Below are 16,862 nucleotides of genomic sequence, written 5' to 3'. Positions count from 1 at the left end.
TGCCCCGTTTTCCTCAAATCTAAAGTTACTAAACTGATACAAGATCTGTCATGTGGTAAAAAAAATAATAATAATAAAATAAAAATAAAAATCTAAATATAGGCTACATAAGAATGTAAAAATAAAAATGTAAAAAATAACAATGGACACAAATCTGTAATGTTATACTACATTAACAGACGTGAGAATAATTCTTAAGAAAAACAGCATTTCAGATAAAATTAACATTTTTAGTTTGTAACAGTTTTCTAAAATGAGCAAAAAGCTGTTGCAAATAGTGATGTAAATAGTTATTTTAAACGACCTGTCCCTTTTTATCAAATCTAAAAATCTAAAGTTACTTAATTGATGTACAGGATCTGTTAAGGGGTAAAAAAATATTTATATATATATAATATAATATATATATATATATATATATATATATATATATTACAAACGCAAAAAGAGAGAATGTAAAAATAAACCTGTTAAACATTTTTACATTTACATTACATTTTGTCATTTAGCAGATGCTTTTGTCCAAAGCGACTTATTAGGACTAAATTAAGCAAGTCATCGTGAAGATGCAAAAAACAACGCAAGTGCTCAAAATACAAAAAAAAAAAAAGTTCAGGCATTGTTCAGAGTAGCATAAGCCCGACAAGCGAGGATTTAAAGGAAATGGAAATCTCTCTCTCTCTCTCTCTCTCTCTCTCTCTCTCTCTCTCTCTCTCTCTCTATATATATATATATATATATATATATGTACTGTATATATAGCTATAGTGTTACTAAATAGTAAAAAAAAAGAAAACTAAAAAAAATACACCCGGCCCACCTGGAACATCACTTGGCCCACCTTCCATCTCATATCTGGAGCCGGGCCTGGTCCCATGGATATGGGTGTGGTAATGAATCAGTGATATATGGGACAAATTGGATTTGAGTTATGAATGAAAAGAAGACTGCATGTGTTATTTCACAGTACCATGCTCCACTTCAGAAACAACGCACTTCTGATGCACATAAGCCGTTAGGAATTGTCGTGAGATCGGGTTGGCCATTCCTTGCTTTTCTATGTGCTCTTTCTTCACCCAGCCTGTCCACGCTTGCCCTTGAGTTGCTCTGCCAGTGCATGGAAAGCACCTCACAGCTCCTGACAAGAGCAGCACTAAATCAGAAAGCAGTGGCGGGCAGAGGAGTAAGCCTCCATGAAGGTCACAGACATCAGCGGGATGCCATCTTTATCCACGCGGAGCACACATCCGTGACCAACAGGAGGATCCTCCCGGTCTCAGACTGGGACATGCCTACTCTCAAAACAGCATGGACGAATTAAAACAGAACTAACCAACAGAAAAGCCTATTTTTTTTCTGCGCATTTAATCTAGGTTTGGCCAATTTATATGTAAAAGTAGCCTATATAAAATTATGTACTGTAAGTAGCTTATGAATGAAATATTTTTTCCAGTTATTTACGTTTCTCTGTTGTTTGTTTTATCAATTTCTATCTTTGTTACATGTCAAAATAGCCTATTAATTTCTATAAAATACAATTACACACTCACAAAAATCTAGCCTCTTTAGTGAGTAAATACAGCACCCTCAATCATAGGCTGATATCACCGTGATTGATTATTTAGCCTATACAAATGTACGAAATCTGGGTTATATTCAACGACAAATGTTATTATGGTAAACACACATTGTATGGTGTTTGACTTCTGCAGTATTGGGAATGTGTTCATCACATGTTAACATATTGCCACCTGCTGGTGAAATAGAGAGAATGTTTTGTGCACTAGTCCACCGATTCTTTAGGAATTCCAGCATGCATGACTTTTTTTCTTTTCTTTTTTTTATCATGAAGGTTATTTAGAAATTAAAATACCCCACGTTGAATGAAGTAGTCTAAATTTGAACAGAATTTAAATCAGAATACAATTTTACAATTTAATATGTTAACATAGACGACAAGGGCACGTGTCTCTCATTCACTCATTTAATATGCTATGAATAGCCTACACACTGGTAGGCTATTAATTTCATATTTCTATTACTGTAGGCTATGTGTGACTGGATGTTTTTCAGGCAGTCCGTGTCGTGAGTGGACATAATACTCACTTTATCTAAAATAGACTGAATAATAACGATCCAATCCTCAACACAACATAGCCTATAGCCTAGGCCTAGTAAACACACCCGGTAGCGCCATAAACAGACTATAGGCTACTATAAAGTCCCCTTTGATTTCATTGATATGTTGGCTAAATATGGCAAAAAATAAATAAATTTCAAGGAGGCTTTATGACGCATTACAAGACATAATGGTAACACTACTGTTCCGTCATTAATGAATAACTACACATGAATAAATGAGTGACGCACTATCTAACGCACTTACAGGAACCTCTGATTAACAAATAAGTAGGCCTAATAGTGCTCAGTTGAATTGATAGTTCACTATTAGCTAATCAGTAGCTAACTACTATTTTTCATATGAATCTGAAATAATATTTGCATTTATTATTTATAATATCAAGTTATTAGCCTAAATATAATAATAGTTCAGGTTTAGATCAGGTTGCTGATCTTAGATCACACACACACACACACACACACACACACACACACACACACACACACACACACACACACACACACACACACACACACACAAATCCCCTATTGAGAGTCAGAGGCTATGAGAAGTTGTAAGCTATGGCTAACTGATGATATTATAAGCTAGACACCCTTAATCTACTTTCAGAAAAGTAATTCATCTAGGGAGAAGGTCTTTAAAGTCCACGTGAACCGGAAGTTGCAAACGACTTTTCTCCAGTGTTGTGACGTATTTCCCAGTGAAAAGGAATATTGAACAGAGGGCAGGGTTTTACTCTAGCGCTCCTCCTCTCCATCTCTCGCTCATAACAGACTAACGGTTTGAGGGGAGTGGTTAAGCGTTTCCCAAACCAAGCCGTCAAGTCTGCGTCATCAGGGAAGGTCCTCCAATGCAGAGGGGAGGGGCATTTTCAGATTTTCATTAAAGATTACGAAGCCAAAAAAATTTTTTGTGTGGATTGACTTGCATGGATGAATTGTTCACCACAAAACGATCAATTTAGGCAAACAAAGAAAATATGGTCAATTTTGATTTCATGTGGACTTTAATGATAAGGCTAAACAGCAGGGCTGTCGCTAGAAAGGTGATGATGATTATAGGGGCCTTAGGCCACAGCCTAAACAGCTCATGCCATGATATTGGGCCAAATAGCTGAACAGAAATTATTTATATTCTATGCCACATATGAGTAAAGATTTCTTAGTTTGAAATCTGGGCAAAAACCATGTAGTGTTTTCCAGCCTTAATTCAAAAGATTCCACAACACTGAATTAAAATATGAATAATTTATTCAGATGAGTTCCCTTTAGAATAGATAACACGGAGAGAGTCAACAGGTTACAGGTCTCTCAGCTGCCTAACCCTTCAGTTCCTCTCGCAAGGATGTCATCATTTCCTGAACTGGGTTACTGGTGGAGGAACAGTGATGTCTTGGCCCTTCTCAAGTTTCTTTTCACAGTCGATCAGGTAGTTGACGCCATCAATCACACACTGAACAAGCTCAACCTGAAAGGCAATGTCAAATAAAATTGGATGTAATCACCAGCTACACATCAAGAGCATGCACAGACAGCAACATAGTGTCGGCCCAGATCTGGCCCACACATGGATTCCACTCGTACCAGATCTGGGCCGGATCTGGGCCGACACTATGTTGCTGTCAGGATAGGCTTTTTTAGATCTTTAATTTTGCAAACATATTGTAAACTTTTATTTACTGTTTCATTATTTTGGACCTCTAACATTTACTTTTTTCTACTAAAACATGCAGATATAATCTCCATTGGAGTACATTCGGTAACACTTTAGAATACTGTTCCTTCATTAATGAATAATTACACAGGAACAAACGAGTAACGTATTATTAACATTCTAGTAACTACTATTAACTAACAAGAAACTCTGATTAACAAATTAGTAAGTAATAGCACTCGATAAATGTAGTAGTTCATTATAAGCTATAATCAATAACTACTATTTTTTTCATACCTCCCAGAGAACTACTATCTACAGGTTCATATTTAACATGAATAATGCATAATTTATAATAAAAGGTAATGGTAACCCACTAGTAATGACTCACGTATTACTACATCATTTTAAAGGAACTACTAATTATTTGGATCAGTATTCTAAAGTGAAAAACATGATAACAACCTAATATTGACTGAAGTCATTGTAAGCTTTTGAGATTTTTGTAAGATTTTGAATAGCAATTCCTTCCAATGGATTTGGTAACACTTTAGTTATTACTAGTGTGTTCCCATGATCTTCACTTTAGAATACTGATCCAAATAATTAGTAGTTCCTTTAGAAAGATGATTCATTACTAATGGGCCACCATTACCTTATATTAAACATTGTGCATTGTAAATATTTATTAACCTGTATATAGTAGTTCTTATAGTCTTCAGTGAGGTATGAAAAATAGTAGTTATTGATTAGCTAATAGTGAACTACCTCATCCGACTGAGCACTATTACTTACTAATTCGTTAATCAGAGTTTCTTGTTAGTTAATAGTAGTTACTAGAGTGTTACTAATGCATTACTCATTTGTTCCTGTGTAGTTATTCATTAATGAAGGAACAGTATTCTAAAGCGTTACCGTACATTCTAGTTATAGAATTTGCTTATATCCAATTAAAAGTACTTTCAGGGGCATTAAAGCACTTATCAAAGCGGAGCTGTTTACCTCAGATTTGCCTAGACGGTCAAGGTTGGAGATGTCGAAAGTGTCACCCACAGCCGCAGTATCCACACCTCCTGTGCCACGTTTTTGTAGCCTGAGATTATCCAAAATTTTATTGAAGCGCAAGTCCTGTTCAGGAGGATATATGAAGTAGAGGGCATTTTTGCATGAACTCTTTCAGATAGTAATTGTACTGTGTATAATTTAACATTTAAATTTCATTTGAACAGTTTTGACTGGAATTGAACCCGACCTTGGCATTGTGAAATGCACTAATGTAAACTTTAGATTTAACGGAACCATGTGAGATTGTAACACCTTGCTAAGGAGGGGCAGACGGACGTGGACTCCAGCTCTCAGACCGGTGCCTAGGTTAGAGGGACAGGTCAGGATATATCCCAAGTGCTCATTCCACATAAACTCCCAGCCTCTCTCTTGAATCAGCCTCTCTACCTGTGAGAAACAAACATCATAAATGGAACTATAAATTTAATTTACAGATAATGTGCTTTTATACACAGAATGTTTTGACAATGATACCTCTTTCAGTCCTCTGCAGAACCTCTCAAACACCCTCTTCATATTCCCGCCCTTTTCCATAGAAATGACACGGCTGTGATCCTCCTCATTGATCCAGATCAAAAATGTCTTTTCATTGTTGTGCCTGGACATGAGAACAGATCATGGTTAAAATACATTCAGCAAATTTAGCTAAAACTTTCTTTTATTCAGTGCAAAATTTTCACTGCAACCAAGTCTCAAGCTTTTGATTCCATATACTGGCACTAGCAGTTGTCGTACTGTAAGACTGTGAGTGTGAATCAGTAAAAATAGACATTTATTAAGACCTCTGTCAGGGTCATATATTATGTAACACACATATGACATGCTCTCTGCACCCTCTGGTAATGCAAGTCTCATGCACCGTACCAAATGCCTCTGGCATCGGGCCAGTCCCGCGCCATTCCTGCACAAGTCAGCAAGGGTGATACGGGCTTGTCAAACAAGAAGTGGTCCTAGAATTTTCAGTCAAGAAAAGAAAAAGGGGGTGTAAAGTGAAGCCAGGACTGGTTCAGTGTTGGAAAATGGTTCCATTTTATATGTTTTATCCCAACTTCCGGTCAGACTGGATGCATTTCCTATTTCTGACAGTAGATGTAAGTACATGCGTTACAGATTCTTCCGAGTGAAATGGTAAGTAATGTGATTTAAGTCAGCATGAAACAGAATTTTCAATAGTCTTTTCTTCCCTGTTGTTATGTATGAGTGAAATGGCTTCTTGAACAAGGAAATATGTAAGGCTCGACTTGATTTTGTGTCCATTGTGAACTGCTTGGATGTTTGTGGTTTGCTCTTGCTGTGATCTCATGGGAGTGACAGGTTTGAATAGTGTTCATAATGTTTGAAAGCCTATTTGAATGCCTCTTGGCATGTAAATTGTATGAATACATTTATAGTCAATACGCTCATTATTAAAAAGTTAAGTTTAAACAATTATTCTCTTTATTTTTTCATGAATGACACTGCATTTTTAAATTTGAGTCAGCTTATGGGTGACTAGTAAAGGATGTGCTATAGGGAAAGAGTGCTATGCTCTAACTACGAGTTCCTCAGCCTTACCAAATCCCACGAGCATCTGGCCAATCTCTTGCCATACCGGCTGAAGTGAGGAGAGGAGACACTGGCTTATCAAAGAGGAAGTGCTCCTTTGGTAGGCCACCATAAGACAAGAGCAGTGAGGTTTGTTAGAGAATTGCAATATGCAACTACCCTGTTAAAAACACGAGCATGTATAGCGTTTTGGATATTTTGGATACTGGGCTAGGGCTAGTGTCCTTAAAAGTAGTAAAACCAGCAAGACTTCTTAGTTAAAGGCACACTATGCAGTTTCCGTTTTTCTCAAACAGCGACCCCTAGAGTCGCCTTGGAGTACTTGTATTTGACGTTACTGTCGTAAATACCACTCACGCAGAGCCGTCTCTGCACTCTTCCGACCGCGCTTTCCTCGTTTTCTTCGTCGACTCTGCCATGATTCACGTCTGAAATGCGTGCTAGTGTCTTCCATAGAGGCTGCTTCATATGTTGTTGATGTATGTGCCGTAAAGCAAGTCGTGATTCTCGCAAGATGTGTCGGGGCACCACCTCTCAAACTTGTATTGCTGGTTTTGCCAGCGGCATCCCCCGTCCTGCTTTGCTGTCAGTGGAATTCGCCCTACTACGAGTTCGTTTACCATCAAAATGATTTAGAAGCTGTTATATTAAGATACAAATCTTGCATAGTGTGCCTTTAAGTTTATGCTGGATAACCAACTTTATATGTGTTTCTGGTGAACAGCATTACTATGTTTGTATACCAGGCAGAATAGAGTGCTGCAAGGATAACAATTTTTGTTGGCCAAAAATCCCGGAAACGAGTTAGCATTTTAGCACTTACGATTCTATGAAGTCAATAGGTTATTAGTTAAATGCCTGAAATAAGGTCTGTGGTGAACACAACACAAGATATTTTCATGTTTTATTCTACAACATAAAATACATCAGTAAAACCCCTTTGTGATTTTTTTTTAAAGCTTTTACCTTCTTGAAAAGGTGATTTCTAACAAGTGGCATCACAATGAACAGGTATACTCATCTACTCACGTTTTCACAACCTCATTGTTGTGTTTACAATTGCGCTCTTTTAAACTATTTTAACTCTATTTTAACAGGGAAAATGTTTCTAAACTAAAGACTGAAAGAGTTGTCAGAAACATAATGCGACCATAGTGTAGTTTGTTTATAGCCTACATTTTGCTTTTTACTTCTGCTGATCATACAGGCTTCAGAATTCATATAAGTTGCATTCATTTGTGAAGATTACTATGATGAACAAAATGTGTAAGAATCATAAACCTTTGTTGGTGACAGAGCTTATTTTCTGCAATAATCCAAATGCCAATAGAAAAATTTTGTTAGGTTTATATTTTTTGAGAAAACTAGGGGGATGTTAACTTCTGGGTTGGCCAACAAAAATAATCACTGCAGAACTCTATAGCATAACCAACATAAATGATAATAATAAAAAAAAATCAAACAATGTTTGGATTTACATGATATTTGACAAGCATTTTATGACATAATGTTAATTATCATTTTAAGTGGTATAATCAATAAAACTAAGTCAGCTGAGAGTATAAGAGTCGGCTGTGTCTGTAAAAGTTGCAAACCCCTGATTTACTGTATAAATGCAACTGACACGCATCTGTGTCTGCCTCCTTAGTTTAACCAGACAGCAACATAGTGTTGGCCCAGATCCGGCCCTTATCTAGTACACGTGGAATCCACACATACCAGATGTGGGTCGGATCTGGGCCGACACTATGTTGCTGTCTGGGTAAGCTGGGACATGTTTCTATTGTGTGTACTACTTACATCAATCAGCTGCTGCTGCTCCTGCTCAGTCATTTCTGTCAGGCTGTAGTATTTGCCCGCCAAATCCTCTTTCAGTCCAGAAAGAGCCTGGACCACCACACGCTCCACCTCACGGCGTTCAGCGCGGGTGCAAGCGGGTGGCAGACTGAGTCCACGAATACTGCGCCCTGTGCGCACACGTGATGACAGCACATAGTTCTCATCGAACATCCCGGAGGTGATCTGTTTAAAGGCCATCAGTACAATCATTCAGTGTTCAATGTAACTAACTAAACTAAACTGAGGCAAGTCGCATCTTGCATATTCTTGACGGAATGAGGTTTTGTTAAAGGTTCAGAACCAAAGACACAAGAGGAAGGCTTTACCTTTGAGCTGTCCAGGTCTGTTGGGTGCTTCATGGTTGTAGGGTCATAGCCATTGTGCCTGTCCTTAATGACTGGGTTAAAGATTTCAGCAAACACCTGAGAATCACAACCATAGTCAAGGTTAAAGTTCAAGTGCATGTACTCATGCAAGCACAATTTATTTTGATGCTACTAATTGACATAGTTGGCCATGAACAATGAAATAATTATTATTTACTATACAATCTCAAAATACACTCTTAAAAGTAAAGGTTCTAAATGTTTTTTTTTTTTTTTTTTTTTTGCAGTGATGTCATAGAAGAACCATTTTTGGTTCCCAAAGGACAGTCCTGAAAAGAACCATCCCTGACAGCAACATAGTGTCGGCCCAGATCCGGCCCACATCTGGTACGTGTGGGATTCCACGTGTACTAGATGTGAGCCGGATCTGGGCTGACACTATGTTGCTGTCTGGGATTGTTTCCTAGTGTGAAGAACTTTTTTCCACTATAAAGAATCTTTTGTGCAATGGAAAGGTTCCATGGATGTTAAAGGTTATTCATGAAACCTACTGTAAATGCCAATAAAGAACCTTGACAGTGTAATATAAAATCAGTGCAGATTTCTTTATCTTTTCAACATGCTCTTCAAATTAGACTGACAGTAACCAGAGCACAGAACTAAAATAATTTAGTTTTTTTCTTACTGGCATTCAAAAATATTTTACAGTTTGTTACTTCTGTATTTGTGACAGACAGCACAGGCCACTAGTGTGTCACTAGTAGTCTCATAAAGATCCATATTTTGGTGAAACTGTGCCCGTAACAAAAATCAACTCTTTTTTCAAACACAATGGTATCAAAAACTCCTTGTATTTTAACTTTGCTGGCTTAATAGGACTAAACCTCATATTTGTCGTATTGTTGAGTTTAATATACTCCAAATCTATTTTTATTCACATTTGGTCCAATGTACCTCATAGCTCTCCTCATCACCAGCCACCATGCCCACAGTCTTGATGAAGGGATGACCAGGGTTGTCCACTCCAGTCTGAATGCATTGGTCAAGACTCCAGTTATTAGGGGTCAGCTTGTCCCTCAAACTGCCATAGATAGTAGGGGTCAAAGCAGCAGCCATGCAGTTGTTGTGTTTGCGCAGGTCTGGGTAGTCAGCACTTGGAAAGATGAAGAGCAAATTACATTAAATTGTTTCTGGGTTGTAGCGTTGGACAAAAAGATATTCTCAGGTTAACTGGAATCTAAGTGAAGGTGTAGAGTAACCGAAAGGCAACTGAATCCTTCACCTGGGTGGGTACAGCTTCTTTTTCTCCCCAGCAGAGACTCCTGACTCAGTCATCATGACATAGCTGGATACCAGGGTACCTGCGCCCAGGCTGGCCATGATCACAGCCGTGTTGCGTCCCGAAAGCATTCGAGTGAACATGCTTGCCATCGCCAATACTCACTCACTCACACACCTGAACTTCAGAGCGGAGGACAAAATTAATGTTACATAAAATATAAAAATAAATATCTTTATGTTTTTATTCAAATTATATTTATATTTATACATGCTTAATCTGTTTATTGAACATTTACAATAATAACAGGATAAAGATACAGGAGAATAGTGAAAAAATAAAACAAAAATATTAATTTATGTGAAGTCATTTTTAAGGATCAACTCAGGTAGAAATGGTCCCTAAAGTAACAACTAAATGTATCAGGTACAAGTAAAGCTCATACTTTTTTGTTTTGTTTGTTTATTTATCAGTTTAAATTCTTAAGTTCCTAGATGGCCAATAAAAGATTAAATGGATAGTTCACCCAACAATCAAAATTCAGTCATAATTTACTCAACCTCATGATGTTCCTAACTCATTAGACTTTCGTTTATTTATTTATTTATTATGTTTTTAATATTTTCACATCATTTTTGTCCATCCATTGAAAGTCCATTCAATCAAGAATTTTCAAAAAGTAACGATCAACACACATACAGTACATATAGCTCATCAAATATGGTAAGCTCAACCAGGGTTGGACTGGGACAGAAAATCGGCCCTGGCATTTTGGCCCAGACTGGCCCACTACATATGACCATAAACACCACCCATCTTTGCACGCCCTTGAATATGTTTTTGTTCAACTCCTATTCATTAAAACCACTAATGCCATCTAATGAGTGAGTAGGAACGAGTTAACAGATGAAATAAGTACAAAATTGTAATTTATTAATACAATTGAACTATACTCCACAGTGATGCATCCAAAAAACAAGCTATAAGCTGCAATGGCATAGCAATACCAGTGTTTCCCACAGGATCTTGGTAAAACTGTGGTGGGTAAACCTCTGTCCCTCTAGGGGGGTTCGGGGGCATGCCCCCCCTAAGAAAATTTTGTGCATTTTAAAGTTTAAGTTGCAGGTTAACCACCACAACCAATAAATGTGTAAATTAAGTGCTCAATAAAGTTCTGCCTGAACCTGTTTGTTTTGCGAATAGCTTACTCTCATTTCAGGTGGGATCACGGTCCTCTTGAAGCCAGCACACACGATTATGTTTACAATTGAGTTATTTCAATAGAACTGCTAGCCTACTTGCCATTAGACTACAGTAACTCTAGGCTTGGAGTTCCTCTTATGACGTCACGCCCAGCCTAGTGGAAGGGAGAGGGAGTGCTTAAAACCACTAAAAAGTACCAACTTTTCATATTATATTCAGCATTTTGGTATGAAAAACATACAAAACAGTGGTGGGCGGTTCTTATCTTTATGTTTATTGCATTTTCTTCGTGAAAAATTTTACCTGCAACTTACACTTTAATGTTAAATTCATTAATCTGGTGCAGTTTGAGAGTTCAAAATTAAAAGCTCCAACCCATATTCAGTGTGCAACTTAAACAAAGAAAAAATCAAACCTCTTTTAGTAACAGTGTCTGTCTATATTACACTACTACATAATAATAGTTATAATATTAATCTCATGACAGTAGCCTAATAGCCATATATTGCAAAACAAATGCACTGAAAAATAAAGAAAACTTCCATAATTAGTTTTGTACTAATTTCTAAACTTGAAAGAGATAAGCACATGATCTTTTATTTTGATGGAAACTGCATCAAGCTTTTATTTTGGCGGAAAACATGGATAAAAACGCGTCTCATTAAAGTTCTAGTAAATTTCTGTGCAGATGTGGAAATAATGCGTAACTGGGTAATGGGTTCCTACACTCATAGCCAAAGTGTTTTGAAAGTAGTTCTGCTTACCGCGGACTCTACACTTTCTCATCTCTCTCCTGATCCTCCTCATCAGCCACTGGAGCTGATGAAGGTCATGCTGCTGCAGAAAACATTTATATTTTGACACATTTTACAGCGTCTGCTTGAAGGGCCTCTATCTATTTTTCACGCTATTTCTCTGTACATTCCTTGCGTTTCTTCTCCATCTCTCAGACTATTTTGACAGATACACACTTGACACTGCACGCTCACTCAAAGCCCAAAGGGGGAGGTGTTTAAAGATGTGATTGGGCCAGCCCAGTGTCAAGAAATCAATCAAGAAAACAACCAATGGGCCGGTCTGTCAGTGGGAAAAAAAACTAACTCTTACTTTTTTTTGACCAATGCATTACACCGGCACTAATCCAGCGCCGTCAATTAAACAAAACAAAACGAATGGGCCGCCAATGTACGAGTTTTATGGGCTGTAAAAAAAAAAAAAAAAAAAAGTATGAGATGTATCGGCCCAAAAAGCACGTCGGCCCACCGGGCACTTGCCCGGTATGCCAGATTACCAGTCCAGCCCTGAGCTCAACATGCTTCTAGAACTCTGTATAGTATGTGCATTGCTCACAAGCGATGGACAAAAGCGATGTGCAAATAAAAAATAAAACAAATCTTAATTTGTGTTCTAAAGATGAACGAGAATTATATGTTTGGAATGACATGAGGATGAGTAAATGATTGGGTGAACTAACTGGATTTGAATTCTAAAACTGATAATGGTTTTAAGTATCAAATATGTGTAAATTTTAAGTAGACATTTGTGATTGATTGATTGGTTGATTGGTTGGTTGATTGATTGATTGATTGATTGATTGATTGATTGATTGATTGATTGATTGATTGATTGATTGATTGATTGATTGATTGATTGATTGATTGATTGATTGATTGATTGATTGATTGATTGATTGCCGAGGAGTGTTTCAAAGTGTCAATCAGTCATCAGGTAAAACCTTACACCAAAAATGTATACAAATCTTACACACAGTTATGAGTTATAAGCACAGCACTTTTCAGAAGGGACTACTTGCTAATGATGTTTGTATTTTCAGCCCTTATGAAAAGTGCTGTGCTTATTCTTATAACTAACTGAAGTTTGTGTGTAAGATTTGTATACATTTTTGGTGTAAGGTTTTACCTGATGTCTGGAACATGTGGCACATGGGCTGCGCTGTGTGTTACTGGGGAAATATAAGGTGGCACATATTACTTTGGCATTAAGTTCAAAGCCAATGTATATTTGGATACTCCAGTGGAAAAAGTCAACATGTACGTCAGAACACAGAGGTTGCTCCCCAATGTCAAACTACTGTATCAGGAATACCTTTGATTGACACTTTGAAACACTCCTCGGCAATTAATAAATCAATCAATCAATAACAAATGTTTACTTAAAATTTACAGATTACTTATTGATACTTAAAACCATAATCAGTTTTAGAATTCAAATCCAGTTAGTTCACCCAATCATTTACTCATCCTCATGTCATTCCAAACATATAATTCTCGTTCATCTTTAGACTACTTGCTAATGATGTTTGTATTTTCACTATCATGTGAATGATAGTGTATTTTTCACTATTCACTATCCCTATGAGGAAATGATATGGTCTCGATGGTTCCAGATATTTTAGCTGTATGCCGAAGAGGTCAGTGCTGATTACAGTGTTACAAATGACAGTGGAGCCAAAAGGTCTTATGCAATTACTCTCCTGCCATATGTTACAATGATCACATGACCTGTGGGACAGGGTGGCTCTGCGCTGGTCACACTTCTAGTTTCTAGTGTATATGTAATGGTGTAAATGATATAAACTAAACAAAAAATTAGAAAATGGTGCACTGGAAATGCTAAACAAACATTATTTTACACAATTTTAAATATAAATTAATTTATAAACTTAATTATTAAGTTAGTTATAATTTAAACTAACTTAATTATACGTATTTAATTATATCTGATTATAAATCAACTCTTGTTTTAAACAGATTGGTATCAAAAAGAACAAACACTTTCTTATTAAACTTTCTGTCAGATATCTTCAGCATTGTTGCAACTGCAAAAATCAAGCTTCCATGCTGATCTGGTATCTTTCAATTTCTGTCAATAAATAAAGTTACAAACAAAATGATTGCTAAAGTAAACGCTTTATTGTACTCACCTGTTGGATTGAATGGCTCTCAGGCTCCTGTACAGCTGACTGTTCCCTGTAGAGTGAGACCACAGCGGGCCTGTGCTCAAAATAAGAGCTCATCTCTCCAGCCAATCCTATTTCATCTGTCAGCATGACACCACGTCTCTGTGTCCTTGAGCTGTCCCTAACCAGTGGAAACCTCCAGTTACGTGCCAGTGAGAGTGTATGGCTTGTGACTGAGATACTACTGTACATACTGTATGTACTTCCCTTTTACCCACTGTAGTCCATCAAGAGCCATTATTTTACTGTATGTGTTTAGATATGTTAATATTACTAAATAGTTCACAATGTTAATCATGTCCCTGCTGAAAAATCCAGCATAAACCAGCATGAATTCCATGTTGGTCCAGACTGGTTTATACTGGTTAGAGCTGGTATAGTACTCATCTATTTTGGGGATTACAAGTAACACGAGTTACATAATCAGATTACTTTTTAAGTAACTAGTAAAGTAGCATAGTACTTTTAAATTTACAACAAAATATCTGAGTTATTACAGCTCTCTTGTCCCCATGTTGAGAGAAATCGGGAGAAAATGCAGACAGCAGAGGCATTTATGCGCTGTCTAAACATGATCGATCTTGTAGTTGTGAGCATGCATTTACTCATCTCAGTTTCACAAAATGATTCCTCAAAATGATTAATGCAAACTCAAAATACTACACAAACCTGCAATAATTACATGTTAAATAACACAAATGTACTTTACTGTATGTGTTTAATCTCACTTTATTAACTTTATGTCTTTGCTGCTGACCATCAAGGATCCAATTCAACCATATAAGCAAAAATGACTTAAACATCACATTTGAGTCTAATTTTTTTTTATTGCTGAAGTAAGAGTGTTGAACTTTCTTCTCCTGTGTCCTTTTCTTCTGCAATCCAGAATGGCAGCACATCTGAAAGGTTTGAGCTGCGCCCTCTACTGTACAGGCATGAATTTGCATTTCCTTTAGTCTGAGGCTTATTCATTTCACTTTTTGTTTGAAAGTAACTTTCCCCAACAATGTACTTATGCAATATTGAGCTAGTCCCAGCATGCAAAACATACCTTATGCTGGATTTTTCAGCAGGGGTATCTCCATCTTCAGAGAAAATACCCTTCTACATTTAATATTTTGACAGATGTGGAGATAGAGGATATATAAAGCTAGTAGGACAGTATGTGTGATGGATAAAATTAAACTGGTATTTGATTTGCCCAGCTCAAGCATTATCTGGTTTAACACCAGAGCCATGTTGTGCTCATCCCTTCCTTCCTCGGTAGGATTAGAGAGAGAGAGAGAGAGAGAGAGAGAGAGAGAGAGAGAGAGAGAGAGAGAGAGATACAGATAGAGACTTGAAATTAAAATTAGTGCCCGGACACCAGCTGAAGAGACAAATTTTTACTAGCTGTAGTTCTATCTCTCTATCTATATTATATTGCCAAAAGTTTTGGGACGTCTGCCTTTACATGTACATGAAATTTAATGACATCCCATTCCTGATCCATAGTGTTTAATATGGAGTTGGCCCACCCTTTACTGCTCTAACAGCTTCAAATCTTCTGGGAAGTCTTTCCACAAGGTTTAGGAGTGTGCATGGGAATTTTTGACCATTCTTCTAGAAGCGCATTTGTGAGATCAGGCACTAATGTTGGACGAGAAGGCCTGGCAGTCTCCGCTCTAATTCATCCCAAAGATGTTCAGGTTGAGGTCAGGACTCTGTGCAAGCCAGTCAAGTTCCTCCACACCAAACTCGCTCATCCATGTCTTTGTCGGAGAAAGTTGGAGACCTGGCCCTGGTTATGGATGGCTGCTCCATTTCCCCATCTCCTGAGGTGAGCAATCTGGGTGTCATCCTGGACTCCACTCTCTCCTTCCGGTCCCACATCAACAATATCACCAAGTCTGCCTTCTACCACCTCAGAAACATCTCACGACTCCGGCCTTTACTCACACATTCAGTAACTGAGACACTCATCCACTTCATCACCTCCCATCTGGATTACTGCAATGGTGTCCTGTCTGGACAGCCCACCAAGGCCCTTAGCAGACTCCAGTATGTCCAGAATTCTGCTGCCAGGGTTCTAACCCACACAAAGCCCTGTCAGCATATCACTCCCATCCTCCAACAGCTCCACTGTTTGCCAGTCAAATCACGCATCACCTACAAGATCCTCCTGCTCTCTTATAAATCTCTCCATGGACTCTCACCAAAATACCTCACAGATCTCCTCCACCCCTACACTCAGTCACGCTCCCTGCGGTCCTCTGACAAAGACCTGCTGGACACCCCCCGGCACCAGGTTGCAGACTTTTGGGGACAGGGCTTTCTCTGCCAATGCTCCCACACTTTGGAACAGGAAGGGGTCATTCCCAAACTGTTCCCACGAAGTTGGGAGCATGAAATTGTCAAAAATGTCTTGGTATGGTGAAGCATATTGGAACTAAGGGGCCAAGCCCAACCCCTGAAAAACAGCCCCACACCATAATCCCCCCTCCACCAAACTTTACACTTAACACAATGCAGTCAGGCAAGTACCGTTCTCCTGGCAACCGCCAAACCCAGACTCATCCATCGAATTAACAGACAGAGAAGCGTGATTCGTCACTCCAGAGAACACGTCTCTACTGCTCTAGAGTCCAGTGGTGGCGTGCTTTACACCACTGCATCCGACATTTTGCATTGCACTTGGTGATGTAAGGCTTGGATGCTGCTCAGCCATGGAAACCCATTCCATGAAGCTCTCTACACACTGTTCTTGAGCTAATCTGAAGGCCACACAAAGTTTGGAGGTCTGTAGCTATTGACTCTGCAGAAAGTTGGCGACTTCTTTGCACTGTGCGC

The 16,862-nt window shown here is 38.1% G+C and overlaps 1 protein-coding gene across 2 annotated transcripts; it reads right to left on the bottom strand.

The window, feature by feature from the left end:
• Window positions 1-3,377: 3,377 nt before the first annotated feature.
• Window positions 3,378-14,108, bottom strand: ckmt2b (creatine kinase, mitochondrial 2b (sarcomeric)). 2 transcript variants are annotated; one of them, XM_081366842.1, is made up of 10 exons: window positions 13,998-14,108; window positions 9,854-10,032; window positions 9,526-9,724; window positions 8,572-8,667; window positions 8,207-8,428; window positions 6,416-6,501; window positions 5,336-5,459; window positions 5,114-5,248; window positions 4,799-4,924; window positions 3,378-3,610 (listed from the first exon to the last, which is right to left on the bottom strand). In XM_081366842.1, exons 2-10 carry the CDS (start codon window positions 10,000-10,002, stop codon window positions 3,494-3,496), a joined length of 1,254 nt encoding a protein of 417 aa, XP_081222968.1. In that variant the 5' UTR covers window positions 10,003-10,032; window positions 13,998-14,108; the 3' UTR covers window positions 3,378-3,493. The 2 variants fall into 2 exon arrangements, with proteins under 2 accessions (XP_081222968.1, XP_081222967.1); XM_081366841.1 differs by lacking the exon at window positions 6,416-6,501 and adding an exon at window positions 5,726-5,811.
• Between the last annotated feature and the right edge of the window lie 2,754 nt (window positions 14,109-16,862).

Source organism: Scardinius erythrophthalmus (genome assembly GCF_964197995.2).
Source record: "Scardinius erythrophthalmus genome assembly, chromosome: 5".
In the NCBI taxonomy this organism is placed as follows: Eukaryota; Metazoa; Chordata; class Actinopteri; order Cypriniformes; family Leuciscidae; genus Scardinius; species Scardinius erythrophthalmus.
Note: the sequence above shows the minus strand (reverse complement) of the source record. Positions and strands in the feature narration are given on the sequence as shown.

Excerpts from the sequence above, each read along its gene's own strand:
- ckmt2b (XM_081366842.1), bottom strand. The coding sequence starts at position 10,002 with ATGGCAAGCATGTTCACTCGAATGCTTTCGGGACGCAACACGGCTGTG. Across the intron at positions 9,725-9,853 it reads AAGAAGCTGTACCCACCCAG|TGCTGACTACCCAGACCTGC; the intron begins GTGAAGGATTCA and ends CATCTTTCCAAG. Across the intron at positions 6,502-8,206 it reads AGCAGCAGCAGCTGATTGAT|GAGCACTTCCTCTTTGATAA; the intron begins GTAAGTAGTACA and ends GGCCTACCAAAG.